The 19,298-nt window shown below is 36.8% G+C and overlaps 1 protein-coding gene across 1 annotated transcript; it reads right to left on the minus strand.

Moving 5' to 3' along the window:
- Window positions 1-538: 538 nt before the first annotated feature.
- Window positions 539-19,239, minus strand: LOC135224403 (aminoacylase-1-like). Its single transcript, XM_064263375.1, has 9 exons — window positions 18,949-19,239; window positions 15,243-15,412; window positions 14,306-14,477; window positions 10,665-10,811; window positions 9,885-10,072; window positions 8,361-8,513; window positions 2,465-2,544; window positions 1,571-1,631; window positions 539-932 (listed from the first exon to the last, which is right to left on the minus strand). The coding sequence occupies exons 1-9, from the start codon at window positions 19,022-19,024 to the stop codon at window positions 783-785; spliced, it is 1,197 nt and encodes a 398-aa protein (XP_064119445.1). The 5' UTR covers window positions 19,025-19,239; the 3' UTR covers window positions 539-782.
- Between the last annotated feature and the right edge of the window lie 59 nt (window positions 19,240-19,298).

The raw sequence follows: 19,298 nt of genomic DNA on the forward strand, positions 1-19,298 counted from the left end.
TAAAGGCCTAACGACTGCATGCTCTTTGGCACAAGATTGCCGTCCTAAATGAACTGTTTGTATTACAGGGAACCAGTATAGGGATCCAGTGTAAGAACCAGTATAGGGGTCCAGTGTAAGAACCAGTATAGGGGTCCAGTGTAAGAACCAGTATAGGGGTCCAGTGTAAGAACCAGTATAGGGATCCAGTGTAAGAATCGTTGTTGGTTTTAACTGTTATTGAAGGCTTACAGCCAGGAATAAGCTGCTTTTACAATGTATCCACCTACTGTTAAGAAGAAATATTAAAAACCCCAGTGGGAACCAGCCTTTCCATCAACCCTTATTACAGCAATGAAGATTTCGACCGTCTCTGACGTCAGGCCAAGAATGATAGTAGTCTAAGCCTATGAGGTACCTTTATATTAGCCTGTGGTTTGAATTGTGTATAGGCTAGTCCAAGTTAATTGTCCTAAAATGTATGGTAGCCTCCGAATGTTAAGTCAGGACAATTGACACATCAGTACTGTATACATATGCAGCATAGTAAAATGAGTAATAACAAGAATTTTATCATTAGATATTCATACATTACATAGGGATACACAGCTGGATAATAAGGTCATATAAATCGTACGAGAATTAATCAAAATTACTACAGGATTCCAAATAAAGACCTTGATAACCAAGCATACTTCTGTTGCGCAGATACGTTAGTCCCATTTTATTCAATTCCCGACCATTAAAGTTTTAAACTCGAGTTATAGGAAGAATCATATGGCTCATTGAATCAAGGCTCTTGATTAAGGCTTCAGATTAGCCAAGGCCGGGATAATGGTCGCGTAGATTTCGATTCCTCGCAAAAATATCTTCTCGTTCAGGAATTCGTTGTTGTCGTGGAGGAGAATCGGCGTGTTGTTGATTGGCGAGAATCCTAGGGCTGGTATACCAAGCTGATATGAAAAAGAAACGTCAACCTTTGAAAGATCAGTAACATTAACTTAATTTAAATTCTTATTGATTATTTTAGGCTAAATGACTTGAATTTATGCGGGTTGCAATTATGCATCGGTGGAGTGTGTATAAAACTGTAGACTAATCGCTTATTTGTACGATACTGATATCTCTCCTTTTTTTGTTTTGTAGTAATGCTAGTTAAAACTTCCATTCTTTCTTTCGTGTGCACAATGAATTGAACTGCAAAAGAAAACATTAAAGAACACAAAACACAACATAAAAAAGCAAAATGAAATTTTGAGATGCAAATTTTAACCATTCAACATAATGACAAGAATTACATATATATATATATGATATATATATATATATATTATATATATATACTATATATATATGATATATAAGCGAATACCACAGAAAATAATAGTCAGAAATCCAAGCGCTTTCGTCTTTACTCAGACATCGTCAAGGAGTTAATTAACTCCTTGACGATGTCTGAGTAAAGACGAAAGCGCTTGGATTTCTGACCATTATTTTCCTGTGGTATTCGCTATTTATGAAGTCACGTGCATCTACAGTGATTTTTTAAGCATATATATATATATATATATACAATTTAATTTCATCTTACCATTCTTATGTACTTTGAATCTGTGGACGCAGGAAATATTTCCGTGTCTATGTCCAGCTTCCTGAAAAAGTCAAGGAGAAAATAGAAATAAAAACTCGAGCCAGATATTACACAACATATGCTTGGTGTAAACAAAGCACATAAGAAGGAATGACAGAGGTGTTAAGGTAGTATTAATGAAAGGAGAAAATTGGTCCTTGTATAAAGAAAGGCAACAGATTAAGTATACAGTACAGGTGTAAATCAAGACTTAATTCTTACTGTTAAGTCTATCGTTATTGGAACCCACTAACAAGTTTTGAGGGAAATCTGAAAATTGTTTGCAAAATCTATTCTTGTAACTATGACACTCGACGAATGTGCAGTAAAGGTTTCCTGCATTCCAACAGGAATGTACTGTCACTGCTATGGTAACCAAGAGGCTCTACTGGAAGGTAAGACTATCTAACAGCAGACCTCTTATGCTCTCTAAACAAGAAGTCCGCAGCCTGACACACTTGACGGCTATCACTCACCATATCTCTTTCTCTCTCCCTCATTCTTTCAGAAAATTACAGAAGGTAATAATTAGGGACATAATTACTAGCTCGGTTTTCTACTTAACCTGCCTTATTTGGATCGTGAGTAGGAGAGTAACTGAGCAGACTACTTATAAGTGGCGACAGGTGTAACCTAGTACCAGTATTTAACCATCAAAGTTGCTGTTGAGTAAGCTTGATCTTATTTCAGAATATGGAGGCTTATGTTACTTACACAGTCCATCTGTAGCCAGGGAACGGCTATCTCAAGAAATGACTTCCTGAGCCCAACAGCGTGAAATTCTAATGTTCTACTAACTTTGAAGTGTGTATTGACAAGTAACCCAAGAGGGAAAGATAGCCAAAGAATACTTACTCCTTCTTACAGGCTGAAGAAAACGCGTCCCACCAAGGATTCTTTCCATCTTCTATGCAGGTTACAACTTGTGGAACAGCCTGTAATACAATAACCATGTTAGACCTAGGGCAAATTTTGGATCATTTTTACAAACGAGCTTGTTAGCGTGCGCTACGCGTGCTGGAAATGGACGCTGCTGTCTCCTCTACCTTCCGATCCACTGCCTACCCCGCCTGCACCTGGGGTGGACAAACAGGTTTGCAGAAAGAGGGTGGATGTCTCCTCTACCCTCCCGTTCCACTACCTACCCCTCCCCAGGCAAACTGGTTTGCGGGGAGTGGGTTCGTGTGTCATGTCTCCCCTATTGTCACTTGGGGGAGGACAAACAAGATCAGATTCACTCGGATTTTATTATTATAGCAGATTGTAGGTCAGGGCTTGACGTTGAAGAAATTCATTCTTACGCATTCACAGTGATGCAGCTGAAAATGAAGCATTTTAGGAAGAAATCTGCTTAGACAAACTAATTTATAAACATTAAGATGAATCTTACAGTAATAAGACAAAAACAAAGTCATAAAAATGTTTAAAAAAAAATGTAAATTGAAATGCGAGAAGAGAAGGGACTCCCACGTATATGCTAGGTAGGAAAAGGGAGTGACTATACTTAATAATATAACAGCAGGGAAACTTTGGCGTTTCAGGAAAATTCCCGATTAGGTATAGAGGCGTGGCACAGGACTGGGAGTTGAACTTAAGAACAACCTGTTTCATAAAGAAGGATTCAAGAAATGTCGGAAATTTGTCGTTGGAGATTCTACCCAATATCTCAAAAACATCATATTCATTTATTGTTTACACTTCTGTACGTGATCTCGTATGTTAGAGAAGCCAGAGTTCGATAGTTTAACCATTGTACTGGATGTGAATCTATGTTCACGTCCAGTAGCTTCCGTGCATAACCGACATATGTCCCAAAGTCACATGTGGGTTAAGTAAATTTGTATATGACACCAGAGGTCATTGAGAGGCCTCTAGTCCTTCTTATAATTAAGCAGAGAGCAAATCGTTGGTGGATTTCTCGGTAATAGTTTTATATTGATAGCCGAAATATGAAGCTGATTGTGTATAATTACTCATAATAGACCTTTCTGTGTATTAGTGGAAGCCGTTCACTTTGGAATAAAAACTATCTTTAAAAATTTGTTAACATGTCGAAAAACCAGTTTGGATGGGAAGCAGTTATCAACGAAATATTTTAGATGTGTCATTTCCTCATGGATGGGATCCAGCTCGATATGAGACAAAAAGCCCTGTGTTAAAGGATCGATAAAGATTTTAACTTAAAGTTAAAAAAAAAAACAATCGAAATAAAAGCTAGACTGTTAAACCGTTAAAACACCCAGTCCTCCGCAACGTCTCTAAACCTGACCTTTCCCGAAACCCCAAAGTGGCCTTGTTGGTTACGTTACTCAGCCTGTTCTGCTTAGCATGTGGGAGTGGCCTCTTTTTACGGGGATGATGCCGTCAGTGCACCTCACGCGGTGCTCTGTCGGCATTTCTTTGCAGCGCCACTTCGGTCCCTGGCTGCAACTCCTTTTATTCTTCTTATTGCACAACTGTTATATATATATATATATATATATATATATATATATATATATATATATATATATATATATGTATATATATATATATATATATATATATATATATATATATATATATATATTATATATTGTGAGGAATTCCTCTCACAACGATTTTATTTTCTAATATTTTTGAGTATTCACTTGTTTCCATGCTATTTGTCTTTTATTATAGTTATTAGTGTCTGTCTCATAAGAAATTATTGATTGATTTTCACTGCGTATTGCCGTCTGTCAGGTAATCGACAGACAGGAACTATGTTACTGTATTTGTATTCATGTGAAAACCAAATGCATTTGCATGCCCATATATTTTGCAAAGATATGTACGTCCACATTGCATGACATAATAAGGGTGAAAGAACCACATCTATTCGAGAATGACACTCTTAACATTATTTTATCTGATTTTGCTATGTTCTAGTACGTAGTATCTGTGGTGCGGTTAGCACCGAAAAGATGGTTTTACACAAAGACGTAGTCTTTTGACTTATAAACGTCAGTAGACGTTTTAGTAACGAAGTATAATTACTGTTTTAGTTATGATAATTCATTTGTCTTTATGTATGTGAAATTGTTCTTGGTGAATGTATTGCGCATATTACGTATGGTAAGAGTTGGTGTCATTGAGTCTTGTTTGTGCCTCTCGCCAGAGAAGCCATTAGGAGAGGTCAAAAGATCGGGAGGGGAAAAGAAGGGTAGTAGTTCGCCCCTCTGAACGCTCCTTTGCGTGCCCCTCTAGGGGTGTGTATGCGTATGTGCGTAGTACACTGTATGGGCATGATATCGCACAAAACTGTATTGACACACACCACCAATTAATTCACTACATTTAATAAATATGTTGAAGTTACACACTATTATATTTGGAATTTATTTTTGACAACGAAGTTGATAATTATTGTAGAGTTTTTTATGTTCATGAAAACCTTGTACGTCAGTTCTACATTCGTGGTAATTGAATAACTTGTCTCTTTTCCCCAACAAAACCCGAATGCAGGACGGAACGGACAGCTTCTTGGCTCAACTTTTGAGGTGACCTGTTATCGAGTGTTGTGTAGTGATGTGTGTGTGGATTTAGAAAGGGCGATTGCCCTGATTATTTGAATTTTGTCGTAATTTGTTTCATTTGAGTGCCATTGATTTACAATTCCCCTTGAGTGATTAATTTCATTTGTCACTTATATGTTATTACTCTTTGATATGTTTAACTTTTAGTTATTAAATTGATTTTAACTTTACATTTATCAAATGCGTTTCAATATCCCTCGATTTTATTTCATTTTTCCTATGTTTCAGTTTTGTGGATGGTGAATATGAATTGATCTGATAAACCTTTACTGTGTTCATATTTTAAGGTTATGCAAATAACTTTTAGAAACGAGATAACACAGCGGTCCTCTAAGGTCTGAAAATCAACCTGTGAGTACTCGCAACATTTAGAGAGAGAGAGAGAGAGAGGCACGTACCTCTCGTCGTATCTCGTGTAGCGATTTATGATCTGAGTTCATGTCTACAAGGACTGCTCAGTAAGTGAAAGTACTTAATTGTGCTACTATTCATTAATGATATTGGTGTGTTATCCTCGTTAATAATGAATTGGGCTGAGAGATATCTCCCCGTAATTTAGAAACCGCAAAGGGAGTTTTGTGGAGTTGTTACGTAAGGCTTTTAGCGGTTTTTGACCAAGTAACAACGTTAAGCATATAATACAGTCCACTATAAGTCCATCTTTTTCGCCACCACATATATATATATATATATATATCTATATATATATATATATATATATATATATATATATATATATGTGTGTGTGTGTGTGTGTGTGTAGCCTATTGTTTGCTTGTGTATTTATTCCCACTAATAAATAAAAATGGTATTTAAAAAATCTTAGTTTTCATTGAACATGAGAATGAAGGAATTTAATCGTTATGTGCAGTGTACCAAAATATCTAATTTTAAAAGTTTCAGTAATTTTGATTCTTTACGACATCAATACACTTCATTCGTATCCTCACTTTAGATGTACGTAAAATCTTACAAAACTATGAATATTTAGTAACTTCCGTCTATACGTTGATTCTTCCCGTTAGTTTTAGATTGCAAGTTAGATAAGTTTTTATTATTGTTGTAGTAATTTACACATTTTTTTTGCAAACACATGACAAATTCTGTCATTTTTCTATTGCATCTCCATAATTTCAGAGCCTTAGGGCCTGTCCCCACTAGGAAACATTGTTTGCAAAAAGTTTCCGAACTGTTTGCAAACAGTGTTTCCTGTCCAGACCTCAGTTGTTGGCAGGATGCTTTTCGGTGCAGTAGCCTCTGCACTTGGCTATTTTAATGCACTCGAGGAGGGATAAGAAAAAGAAATAGAGATCGTGAGGAAGTCTTTAGAAAAAGGAGCCTGTCATGCTGACTTGCTTCTGGCAGAATTGACAATAGATACATATGTGCATATATACACGTATACGGGTGTTTCGAAATTAGAGGCCTCCCCCCCTCCATAGAGCAAATGGAAAGTTATGAAGTTTTCTGCTACAGCCTCTCTCCAAGTACACTATCTTAAGTTTCTATTAAGCTATTTTTCATTTTACATTTCTTGTATTTTCAGACTGAGTTAGATACAGCCATGGCTAACGACTCGGAGGAAATCAGATGGACTGACCGAATCCGGGCTATAACCTTCAGAGAGGCCAGGGATGCTGGCGCATCCTTCATTTCATGTTCCTGGATAACTAAATACATTAAAAGAGATGAATCCTTTGTTAAAAGATGCTGGAACAAAAACTCATATGACTGTCATTGCAAAAAGAGTGAGAATCTTGGAAGGCCTGAAGTCCTTTCTCAGGAGTCAAAAGACATCATAGCTGAGGCAGTGGGTAGACCAAGAAAGTCTTTACATAAATTGGTGCTTGAACTAGAAACAAAACGTGGAAAGAAGAGAAGTTATAGTGTTGAATATCGTGAGTTGAAAAAATCTGGTATCAAGCCATTTCATGTTATTAGCAAGCCCAACATCACTCAGCAACAGTGAGAAGACCATGTATGGTTTTGTGGTTAATTTCTTAAAGATTGGGATGAAGCTGACTTTCTCCATGTTGCCACATCAGATGAATTCTTGTTACACAGTCAGGAAGCCAAATCATAAGAATGACATCATTTGGGCTGCAAAGTTGGATGATATCAGCAATGACGTGCACTATCACTAAGTTGAGAAATTTCCTGAATGATTGGGAATTTTTCTCTGTTTCACAGCCAAATGGTTAATGTGGATCATCAAAGAAAAAGGACAGTCATGGAATGGCGAATACTTCGGAGAAACTGGGCTTACTGGTGGAGTATTTCCTTTCCTCAAAGATCCTGAATATGTGTTATCTATTGAAGGGGTCACATTTTTGCATGATAAGGCACCATGTTTCAAGGCTCTTCAGACACAGGAGCTGCTTCGAAACAGTGGTATCGATTTCTTATCGTCAAGTGAATTTCCAGGTAGCTCCCCTGACCTTAATATGTGTGAAAACATTGGTAGTATCTTAAAGGATTGTGTTGAAGAGTGCACAGTGAACTATGATGGTATATAAAGCCTTGACGACCTGCGAAGAGAGGTGACTGAAGTGCTCAGGAAAATGGAGTTTGAGTCTCAGCTTTTTTGCGACTTGCTGAAATCATATCCCTCAAGAATGCAGGCTGTGGTACAGGCAGATGGAGGCCATGCAACATATTAAATACTCAGAGAGAAACTTAAATAAATACCTGTTCTGAATTACTTTTGTTTTTGTCCATATCAATTTTAGTTTATGCTGTAGAGTGGGGGGGCTCTAATTTCGAAACACTCTATACATACACACACATGCACGTATGTATATATATATATATATATATATATATATATATATATATATATATATATATATATATATATATATATATATATGTGTGTGTGTGTGTGTGTATGTATATATATGTATATTTACATTGTACATGTGTATATAATACATTATACTTGTGTTTATATACATATACACACAGAAACACCAAATGTTTTCCATTCCGGATGAGAAACAAATATGCGAGGAAAAGTGTTTGCAAACAACGTTTCCTAGTGTGAACAGGCCTTTAGATCCTATTAAAAAAACAACTTAAATATAAAATCTGTGCCAGTTGTTAAGAAGAGTTTAATCTACATAGAAAAAAAATAGCGTAAACAAATGCGGTGAGTAAAGCTGAAGCTTATAAACAAAAAATCAAGAAAAACCTACTTTACGAGTGAATTCGTAGGAAACATCGTCGCCTGCTTTTTCACACCAAAGCTTCACCATCGCCTCGAATTCCTTGTCGGTAATCGAGGGAGCCAGTCTCACGTCAAATCCCACGCTCAGTTCAGCTGGGATGACGTTTTCTTGGACGCCACCCTGAAGCCAGCCAGAGATACAGTTTTTTTTTTTTAGTACAAATGCTCATTTAGAGAGAGGGGCAAGGATTTGGGGAGGGGGGGGGGGGGCGGCGTGAGGGAAAATGCTGTCGGTGCAACTCATGTAGTTCACTGCAGGCACGCTGACCGCCGAGTTTTCAGAATTATATCGAATTTTAGTTTTTAGGTTTCAACTGTTTTATGTCTAAATAAACATATCCTTAAATGACAATGCTAAAAAAATTGAGATTGATTTAGTGACAATTTTGTTTATCACTTGTATGAATGACGAATGCACACAAAAACTTGGAAAAATGTCTGTATGACTCTTAAGTCTGGTTAAGTGGAAAGTTATATACGGTTCTGGACTGTTTTATGTGTAAATAAACATATCTTGATATATTGCAAAAAGAGAATTTCTATATTGGTTTATTGGCAATTTTGTTCATCGCTTGTATGGCACTGTGAACAGTAAATTGTAAAAGGAAGCATGTAAATCAAGAGTGAACAAAAATGTATTATAAAATAATATAGGGATACCTTGCTCTAGATCTCCATATTCTCTCAAGATATTTGAAAGGCCAGAAATATTTTTCTTTTGCTGTTTTCTCAGAAAGTTACTTTTGGAAAAAATTTCCCCAAGAAGACTGACCACATTTCAATGGAACTTTTACAGCGTGTAGTATAACTATACATCTTGATTTTGTCGTCGGAAATTTAATTCATGATCAAAACTTTTTTTTCTGCACATTATTTTTGAGAAGTGACGTCATGATTTTTTTTTTTCAACTGCAAACAAAATGAACTTAGAGCCTGAGTTTCTGAATATCCTCACAAGAAAATTTTTATTTAGTTGTGGAATAAGTGGTAAAAATTTGAAGCAAACTCCTCCAATCATAAGGTAGAAACGGTCATTTATTTTATAATGGGGCCTTATGGCATAGGCGCGCCCCTTACTTAAAGTTCTTTGCAACGTCCCTTCTGCTCTTTTCTTTCATTTAGCTGTATTGGAATTGCAATATAGAATTTCTGTCAAAGGCCACATGCTGGGACCTATGAGGTCAATCAGCGCTAAAAGCGAAATTGAAAATGAAAAGGTTTTAAAGATTTTCCATCTCCATATAGTTTCCATGAATCTGGATTTAAATCCCATAATTATACTGCACAAAGTCAACTTAAATAATATTGCACATTTGTCAATCTATCTAAAGAAAAAAAAACTTTCAAATCCTTCAAATTAATTGTTGCTAAATCCTTGATGAATGACAGAATGACTAATAACTACATTTATAGCACTTGTCTCAGTCATCTTGTTCTTAATGAATGACTAATATCTATTATTCAACACCAGTATCACTCTTTTTCTCCTGACCTTCAGCATCGTGAGGTTAACAGTTGTGACATCTCCGAGGCGCAGGCCCTTGTCGTTCTCAAGTCTCTCTTTCTCTTTTTCTCTAAATTCCATGAAGGAGTTGATGACCTTGTGCAGCTTCTCGCCAGCATTGTTGGGTATAAACTGGGATCCGTGACCTGGTTGACCTTTGCACCGTATCAGAATGGCTGCAAAAGTGTCGGTTTCATCAAGAAGGGAGAAATTAGATATTTCTTTAATGAATTTAATGAAATACAAGGGAAGTGCATGGGTCTAACAACTTCCCTAAAATCATTGCCTATACATTTGCTACAATTCTTTAGGGGTCTGCTTTAAGAGGCAATGGTCACATTGAAGTTTAGGGATGCTGTTCAATTAGTTAAAGTGGAGATGCACTGCATTAATACCATAAAATAACTAGTTGCATTTAATAATCTGCTTACGTATTTATCTATTTATTTTTTAATTTAATTTATTTCTTCAATTTTAATAACTGATCACTTCTTTTTGCATTTCGTATTGCCATCTGTTACTTCTTTAGATGTTTGAATTTCAAGTCAGTGGCCCCTGTGAGCTTGATCCTTAAAAATAGGGTTCATCTCATAAAATCAAAGATCCTTTTAATCCATTCTGAACTCCCTCGTATGAAGTTTTTATTTTATTTTATTTTTTACAAAAACAGAACGTCTTACTTGAATACCCACTATATTTCCAGAATCTTATGATGTGCAGAACTAGAGTAAATCTACCTTAAATTCAGAACGGCGCCAAAACACACACCTCGAGGGTTTCGCTGTCCGTAAAACACGGAGAACTTCTCGGTAGGATTTGCGTAACCTTCGTCTAGACCGAAGCCAACGTTCATTTTCTTGAATTCTGGAGTGTTGATAAACATGCCCATGCCTTCAGCCCCACCCACTTCTTCTTCTGCAAAAGATGTTACAATTACTATTCTGTTGGTTTTTGGTCCTCACATTGGCCCACTAGCATTTACAACACACTTCTACACACACTTCTAGGGTGCGTCTACGCCAGGTCTACACAGTCCACAGTGTATTCTTTAGTTTTCTGTAAAAGAAAACTATTGAGATGGCTCTTTGTCTGTCCATTCCGCCCTCAGAGCTTAAAAACTACTAGAGGGCTGCAAATGTGTATGTTGATCATCCACCCTCCGATCATCAAACATACCAGATGCAGCCCTCTAGCCTCAGTAGTTTTTTTTTTTATGTAATTTAAGGTTAAAGTTAGCCATGACCGTGCGTCTGGCACTGTAATAAATGCCAACGACACAGGCCACCACTGGGCCGTGACTGAAAGTTTCATTGGCTATGGCTGAGAGTTTCATCACAGCATTATATGTAATAAAGAAAACTACTCGACTGCGCCGAAGAAAAATTAGCGCATTTTTTACTTGTTTTTATAGACCATGACACAGTCAAATTGCGCCCGACAAACACGCCTACTGTCGACGCCACAGGAGAGTCTTTTTTGCAGTTACCAGATCTGCAAAACCATGTTCATACATCACCGCCCGTCCCCCACCCCCCCTCATCCGCCTAAAACCCTCCGTTACGGGGTTATGGCAACTCTGTCCGTGAGACCAGTGTTGCCAGATTATTTTTCGAAAAATTTCAACTTTCATTAAAAAATCTGTAGAAACGAAATACAATCTTAGAATGAACCTGCAGCATCCCCCTATTTATTCATAAGCACTCTTTTTTATTTATTTCAACGTATTTGTACACGATTAGGAAGATATTCGGACATATTGAAGAATATTCATCCAAAACTACTTTTAAAACACAAACAAAATAATGCAGGGTAGTTCTCCAAGTCTATATATATAGCAAAAATCAAGGGAGTATACAACTTGTTTTACTGTACTTAACATGTTCAAAACAAAACAGGTTACCAGCTAAAGGACTTAATTTGCGTAAATTAAGTCACGTAAAGCCGTTGGTCCCGTTGCTGAATCCACTGGTTCCATGCAACGTAAAAGCACCATACAAAAAAACAAACAAAAACAAAGCATAAACAGCGCCGAATCATCGACAGTGAAATTGCTTACTGCTCCTTCTGAAATGTCAACCGTCCTCCTAAGATATATATGTCTAGGTCTGCAATTGGTTTCACAGAAGATAAAAATACGGTAAATCTACAGGAGAGCTCCGTCTCTTGTTTGCCGAAGATATATTTTTCCGATGTATATTTTATTGATTATGCTTAAACTGATCATTAACATTGGTGCCATCAAGCAATTACACCCTTGTTCCCATCTAACAATCTTGGGGGACCCCAGTGGGAACCGGGGTTTTTGGGTTGGGGGGGGGGGAGCAAGAGAAAAGTGATTCCCAGGGCACTATCTAACCAAACAAACCACCTAACCTAACCTATAAGGCGCCGTACCCCTACCTAGGCCTAGTGGGGGCGACCCCCCCTTAAGGGCACTACCTACCCTACACACTTAAATGACAATTCTGAAAAATTTGAGCGGCCATTAGGCTAATTGAGAGACAATACTCCAGCATATTTCACACGATAATTAAAATATATACCGGAAATAGCTTACCTTACATAGGTTTTTATCTCACCGAAAGGCTTTTTTGTTCAAGTCAAGATGGCACTTTTCCTTACAAGTCGGGCAAATGTGTTCACTCTTGATTAAACCGTGATTTTGGGCAAAAGTTACGAGCCTTTCTATATGCCCATAATAATAGTTTGTGAAATCTCTATAATTCACGTAACAATTTTCACACACTGTAGGGAAACTTTCCTGGGGAACAAATTCACTCATGACGCTAGTGTAACGCTTAATTGGAGAAAATAGGTTTATTTGCCGAAAAAATTAACGACTTGGTAACATTAAATATTGTCATTGGCTGAAAACACTGTGCTTTCTTTTGTTTCAGAGAAAATTGAAACGTGCTTATTTACGATTGGATATTGTCTATAATTATGTCACTTTTTTTGTGGAGTTTTTTTCGTGACGTCATTCGGAAGGTGTGGTTTCCCCATGACAATTTGAGACTGGGCAGCACACTAACCAACGAACAGGAGCTCATTAAAATAGGTGATACGACAGAGACAACAACATGAAGGACTGTTTTTTTCTGTAGGTACAAATATTCAAGTTGTGTTTTCTAGACCGATAGGACTTACCGCCGCTAATTTCCGTCTTCCTTAGAACAAACTTAGTGTCTTCTTTCAAGGTATAAACACATTTATACTAAAAATCGGCCGGAGCACTTATTAAGATTTACCAAAATTTGTGGACTTCGCCCATTTTCGAGGAAAATCGTGAAAATCTGTAAAACTAAAAAAAAGCTTTAATTTCAAGTTAATTTGTATATTTGGCAACACTGAGTGGGACAGTAGGATCGTGCTGACGCAAGTTTGAAGGTCATGTATTTCATTATACTTAACGTCACTTTTCACTTATTTTTTTTTTTTTTTTGCTTTTATTTTTTAACTAGAATAAGAACTAGCATGAGTACATAAACTTCCATGACTAGCTTGTAGCTTGTCACATAGAGCAAATCAAATTATGGAGGAGTTATGGAGTTCCATTTGACAACGTCTGTGTGTGTGTGTGTGAGAGAGAGAGAGAGAGAGAGAGAGAGAGAGAGAGAGGGTGTAATTGCTTTATGGATATTTAACGACTGTATTGGCTGTTAGTGAGTTCTGGCTGGGTTGTCTGCTGGTGGAGATGAGAGTTCTGTGTTTTTAGTGTTTTTGAGTCAGTCTTTAGTCAGAATTGGTGACAGTTAGTACCTAGTGTGGGAAGCAGTTCTTAGAAGGCATTGTGAGTTAGTTGAGTTTGGTGTTTTATTGATTTGTTATTATAGTTGTTAGGTTGGTGTTGTTTGTTTAGAGTTGTTGTGCCTGTGCCGTTTGTGATTTTATGTGTTGTTTGTGCAGTGGTCTTTTGTTGTGTTTCTTGGTTGTTTGCTCTGTTGTTTTGTGGTTGTGTTCCTTGGTTGTTGTTGTTAAGTTGTGGTTGTGTTCTTTGGTGGTTGTTGTGTTGTTGTTGTCCTTGGTTGTTGTTGGGTTGTAGTCCTTGGGTGTTGTTGTGTTGGGTTGTGGTGTTGTGGTTCTTGGTTGTTGTTGTTGGTGTTGTTGTTGTTTATATCTCTGTGACCTCGACCAGCGGACAGCCCAGGATAGCCCGGAGTAACTGGATTGATTGGTTAGTACATGTCTTTTGTTTTTCCGTTTGTTTTTGTATAGTGTTGGTAGGTATATGTGTTTTGTTTTTTGTTTTGTTTTGTATAGGTGTAGGTCAAGTTGTCCTGCTGTATTTGTTGTGTCAAGAAGAAAGTGTGACTGAGGGTGGGTTTGGCAGATGGATCGATTAGGTTAATGTGGGGAGGGTTTTGCACTTGTTTTTTTTTTAGCTTGTGATCCCGCCACAAAATGCTAACCTGGAACAAAAGTTAAGTGGATGTTCCGAAGAAATGTGGCGCCATCTCTTCGAAGTCTTTTCAGGGCTTCTAGGTACTGGATACCGACGCATTTCATGTCCTGCGTGCCACGCCCGTAAATATCACCTTTCTCATCCTTGTGTGCGCTGAAGGGTTCATATTTCCAGTGTTCCTGTGAAGAGTAATGCACTGTTTTACTAAGACTTCAAAGAATAATTAGCTGGTTCTCGAGCTGATGCCTCGGCATGTTTAATTTGCGAAGACTTGACATGTACTGATATCTATTAATTCCAGCAAAATTCGAGTATAAAATAACAAATGGCTACCACAGTATATATCATGTCCAATTATATGTAACAAAAACGGTGATTCAGTTGTATCAGGCTTCAGAGGAGAAGTTAAGCTCCTAAGGGGCATATAAGACACTTGAAATAAGAGGGTCCTTTAGAATAAAAATTAAATTAAATAAAAAATTAAGGAAAACCCATATAACGGGAAAATTCAGAGTGGTTTCTTCAAATATGAAAATGTTTGGTTAAGGAATAAATAGTCAACAGTCAGTAATCTTGGCATCACTGGTACCATATCCAGTCTTTCCTTACATTTATACACACATTGCAACTGGTATGTTGTGGTACTTGCTTCTATATATTACTTATTATTGCTTTGTTGTATATGTTGAAAGGTAGCAATTAAATAAGATTTTGTCCTTAAATGAAATATGAAACCCGGACGTTTACAAAACTAGAAATGAAATAGCAGTAGGCATTGGTTGGAAGAAACGCAAATCTTTGAAGCGTAGGATGAAAACCACTCATATTGGCAAATGTATCTTTTATTGTATTTTCGCTCTTTCCAAAATGGAGAGTTGTTTGAATAAAGAAATATATCAGAATTCAAATTTGGAATCTTCATTTCTTTTTCTATAAATACTCACTGGAAAAACCGGCACTACATCAGTGTGAGAATTCAGGAGGACGGATTTCAGTGATGGGTCTTGGCCTGGAAGAGTCATAAGGACGACTGGCTTCCCAGGAACGCATTCTATCTTCTGAAACTGGGCTCCCAGCTCCTCTGCCTGCCTCTTTAAGAACTTGGTACACGCATCTGTTTGACAAAGGAGAGACAGACGTCTGAACAGATTAGCCTTATCGAGGAAATAATTCTCGTTTTGATTGCAATGGTAGATCCTTGCCCAGGATAGCGCTGGACGATAGTTTGAGAAAATGACACGTTTGATAAATCAGCACGATCAGTCACCGACATTTTAATAAATCAGCACGATCAGTCATTGACATTTTAGTAAATCAGCACGACCAATGAAATCTATGTAACATTAATGTTTGTTTTAACGAAAAGTGATCAGAGATTAGAGCATACAAGGGTCTTGAAGCAAGACCACCGAGATAGAAGGCCTGTTCGATGTGACGTGATGACGTCGACCCTGGTGGTCCGATTCTCCGAGGCAAGTGACTGGCGGCTCACTCCCGAGTTACATCACATGGACACGAGGTGTTTTCGTGGTGTTTTATTTATGAACTGGAACATAAAACTTATACGCAGTGTTGCCGTTTTGAGGAATTTCGTTTACTGGTGTGGCTTTCTAGTGACATCTGGCAACTCACCATGGCTTTTCCGATCATAGTCTACTTCGCTTTGCCTTTTTATGTTTTATTATGAAAATAAGGTTATAAAACATATGCTGCTTATTTATACAAATTAATTTCATTGAAATCCTTTATTTTTCTTCCTCAAAAATACTTTACGTCACTGAAAGTAATTCTTCATCGGAAAATACGGAAAATACGCATGCATTCCGTAAAAAAAATCAGAAGAGCTGAGTATGGTAACACTGCTAAAAGCCAATGTTGTGAGGAAAAAATGGCATCGCTGTTTATATGGCATCATGAGGCAACGAGCCATGGATACATCTAGTGTCCTTTTTTGGACGAACTTACTGTGCTTACCAGCCTGCATTCTAGGTATGTAGCAGTTGTGAGCAGCCACAATGCCCTACCTACAGTTAAGCCTAACTGACAGCACATGCATTTTTCATGTCATGGAAGTACGTCACTTAAGAGATCTCAAGATTCCTTCAGAGGTTCATGATACAAATATCATTAAGCAGATATTCAGTAGCTCCAGAGAGCTGATACTGCTGAATGTATTTCTAACACTGCAATATATATTGCATTGCTGTTATAAAACTAGTTATTTCATTTTTGGCAATAATATTAGCTCTAGGTAATGACTGAATAAATTTGATTATTCATCAGAACTGGTAATATTGTGTTATTGTTATACCTATAGTTGTTCCCCACATAGTTACTGTACCATCAGGAGAGTGTTTTTTTCAAACAGGTCTGCCCAGCATCATAACAAAAGGACTCAAATTTTCTTATGTACATTAAGAGTAAATGTAAATCCTGATGGTGGATGAAACTCACGTACTTAATACCATATTTTCATTATAAAAGCAAAAATTTGTTGGTTCATTCATTGGCTATAGTGAAGCTGCAACAGGTGCATTTTACTTTATATTGAACAGGTAAAGTCTGAATTCAAATAAGTTGCACAAATTCCCAATTAAAGCATAAAAGGATGTTCTGCACTGAAAAAAAAGAAGTCTTGAATATTGCATGTATTAACATCCTTCAAGCAAGACCACCGAGATAGAAGGCCTGTTCGCTGTTTTGTGACGTAGGCTTAGAAAAAATCATTTTTACAGTGTTTTGCATTGTAACATCATAATGGTTTCATTGGGAAAGCAATGTCCTATTTTCCCAGCATTTCACAACTGTCTATAGTGTATCCCCGCCCATTTCAGAGTTAACAAATGCCCTTTTCCGTGTATGTTTCAGTGAAATTGTTAAAATATATCAGGAATAATTGGCTTGGCCAGAAAGTTGTAAATAAAACAATGAAGTTACCTCAGTTCTCCTTTTATGTCAATAATTTGGAAAACGAAATTCATTATGCACCATTCAGCCCCTTGATGATATAGATGTTTACTTCATGATATAGATGTTTACTCAATGAACATCATATAAACTATCATTAAAAGCATGATCTCCCTACACCTTTGAGAAACAAAATGTTCATTTAGTTTTACAAATATCACTCCCTTTTTATTCAGGATGCAATTGTCAAAATTTTACATTTGGTCGACAATCATGAATTTAAACGTTTAAATATCAAAGGGTAAATAATAGATAAGCTGCTCAATAAGTAATGAAGGTTATAGTACAGAAAACATAGAAAAATTAACAATATGGGTTTCTACTAAAGTTTCATTGAACAATTGTTGTTCAAGAAAATAACTATTGTAGCCAAAGAGAAAGTTAGAAAATTTAAATACCAAATAATGACTATATGTAAGAGAGAATTATTTCATTCACATATAGTAGAAAGAACCATGTTTTTTTTTTTTTGTGATGTAAACCTATGCACTGCAGTTTATTCTTTGGTAGACACTATTGTAACTAAACATATTATTTTGGTTCAGCATTTTATATTAATCTTATAACTTGTGTTTCGAGTATTATTTGGTGTACACTAATTAGCGTAGACGAGAAAATAAATAAATTAATAACTGGCAGACCAAAAATGATAGATTTTGGCGAGGGTTTGTTTACATTTTTTCATCTGGCAGCGTAGTCAGTGCTTGCAGCTCGGACCACCCTTGCTTACGTCACAAAACATCGAACAGGCCTTCTATCTCGATGGTCTTGCTTGAAGGATGTTTATACATGTAATATTCAAGACTTCTTTTATTAAGTTTAAAACAAACCATGAAACTATTACATTCGAGGAAATAGTTTTCAAGTGAAGAATATATATATATTATATATATATATATATATATATACATATATATATATATATATATATATATATATATATGTGTGTGTGTGTGTGTGTAATAACGATGAGAGTACAAAATTGAGAATCAATCGATTAAAAAGTAAGTGAAAGAAATTAGGATACACTATAACAGCAACAGCCAATTAGTTTTCATGAAATAAACATTTCACATGAAATCACTTCAAAATATATACCAAAATAAAAAGGTTACTAAACATTAAAAAAAAAAAAAAAACTCTCCTAGACTTTGGCATATCTTCAGTATCTGCCACACAAACCGGTGAGATTTGTGGCTGTTCACGTTTCATCTTATCTGAGTAATCAGCGGCATCCTCGAGTTATCTTCTATTGTGTTCGTTATCGTTCATTAGAGGGAATTGCTTTAAACTGGTTGAAATGGACGTGGCATCACTATAAGCACTCTCGGATTTTCTTATGCAATATAAGTCTAGGAAATCTAGAAATCCGTTGTCTAGACAGAACTCAGTTGCCTAGCTGGTATACTTTGTATGTTAGTGCGTCACTGTACAGTGTACACCTCCACACATTCCCCCTGCAAGGGAGGAGCGATCGAAGATAATGTTCGATGGCATTATTTCAAGTATTTCATAATGATCTCACCATTTCACGACAGAATTTTCCCGATGCTATGAATTCCTCATTCTAAAATTCTGAACTGATTACAGTGCGAAAGAACCTGCTCGATTTCAGTAAGTATTTCACGCATAATTGAACGCGAAACACGAAAACGAAATGGTCTATTTTTCATTTTAACTTACCGTAATCTGGATCAGGATGAACAGTTCTTATGCGAATGTAGTTCCTGAAATTAGTCACGGATGGATCCTCGGCCATGGCAACGTTATCAAACGATAGTCTGCAATCTACTGTGTAGTGTTGTAAGTAGAAGCTGACAGACCCATGGTCTAACCCGAACCGCCCGGCTTTACGAAACTATTTTGTTACCAAGCAAGCTAGCGGGTCAGCAAGTTATATTGATCTCTTGACGCAGAGTGGATTTCAGTATGTAATTATACCGAAATATCGATTCACAGTGTGTCCTGCTGTTCGCAGCATCGCACCCACTCCATAAACCGCCAAAGTTGATCATGTACATTTTAGTTTACGA

This window comes from Macrobrachium nipponense, chromosome 12 (genome assembly GCF_015104395.2).
Source record: "Macrobrachium nipponense isolate FS-2020 chromosome 12, ASM1510439v2, whole genome shotgun sequence".
In the NCBI taxonomy this organism is placed as follows: domain Eukaryota; kingdom Metazoa; phylum Arthropoda; class Malacostraca; order Decapoda; family Palaemonidae; genus Macrobrachium; species Macrobrachium nipponense.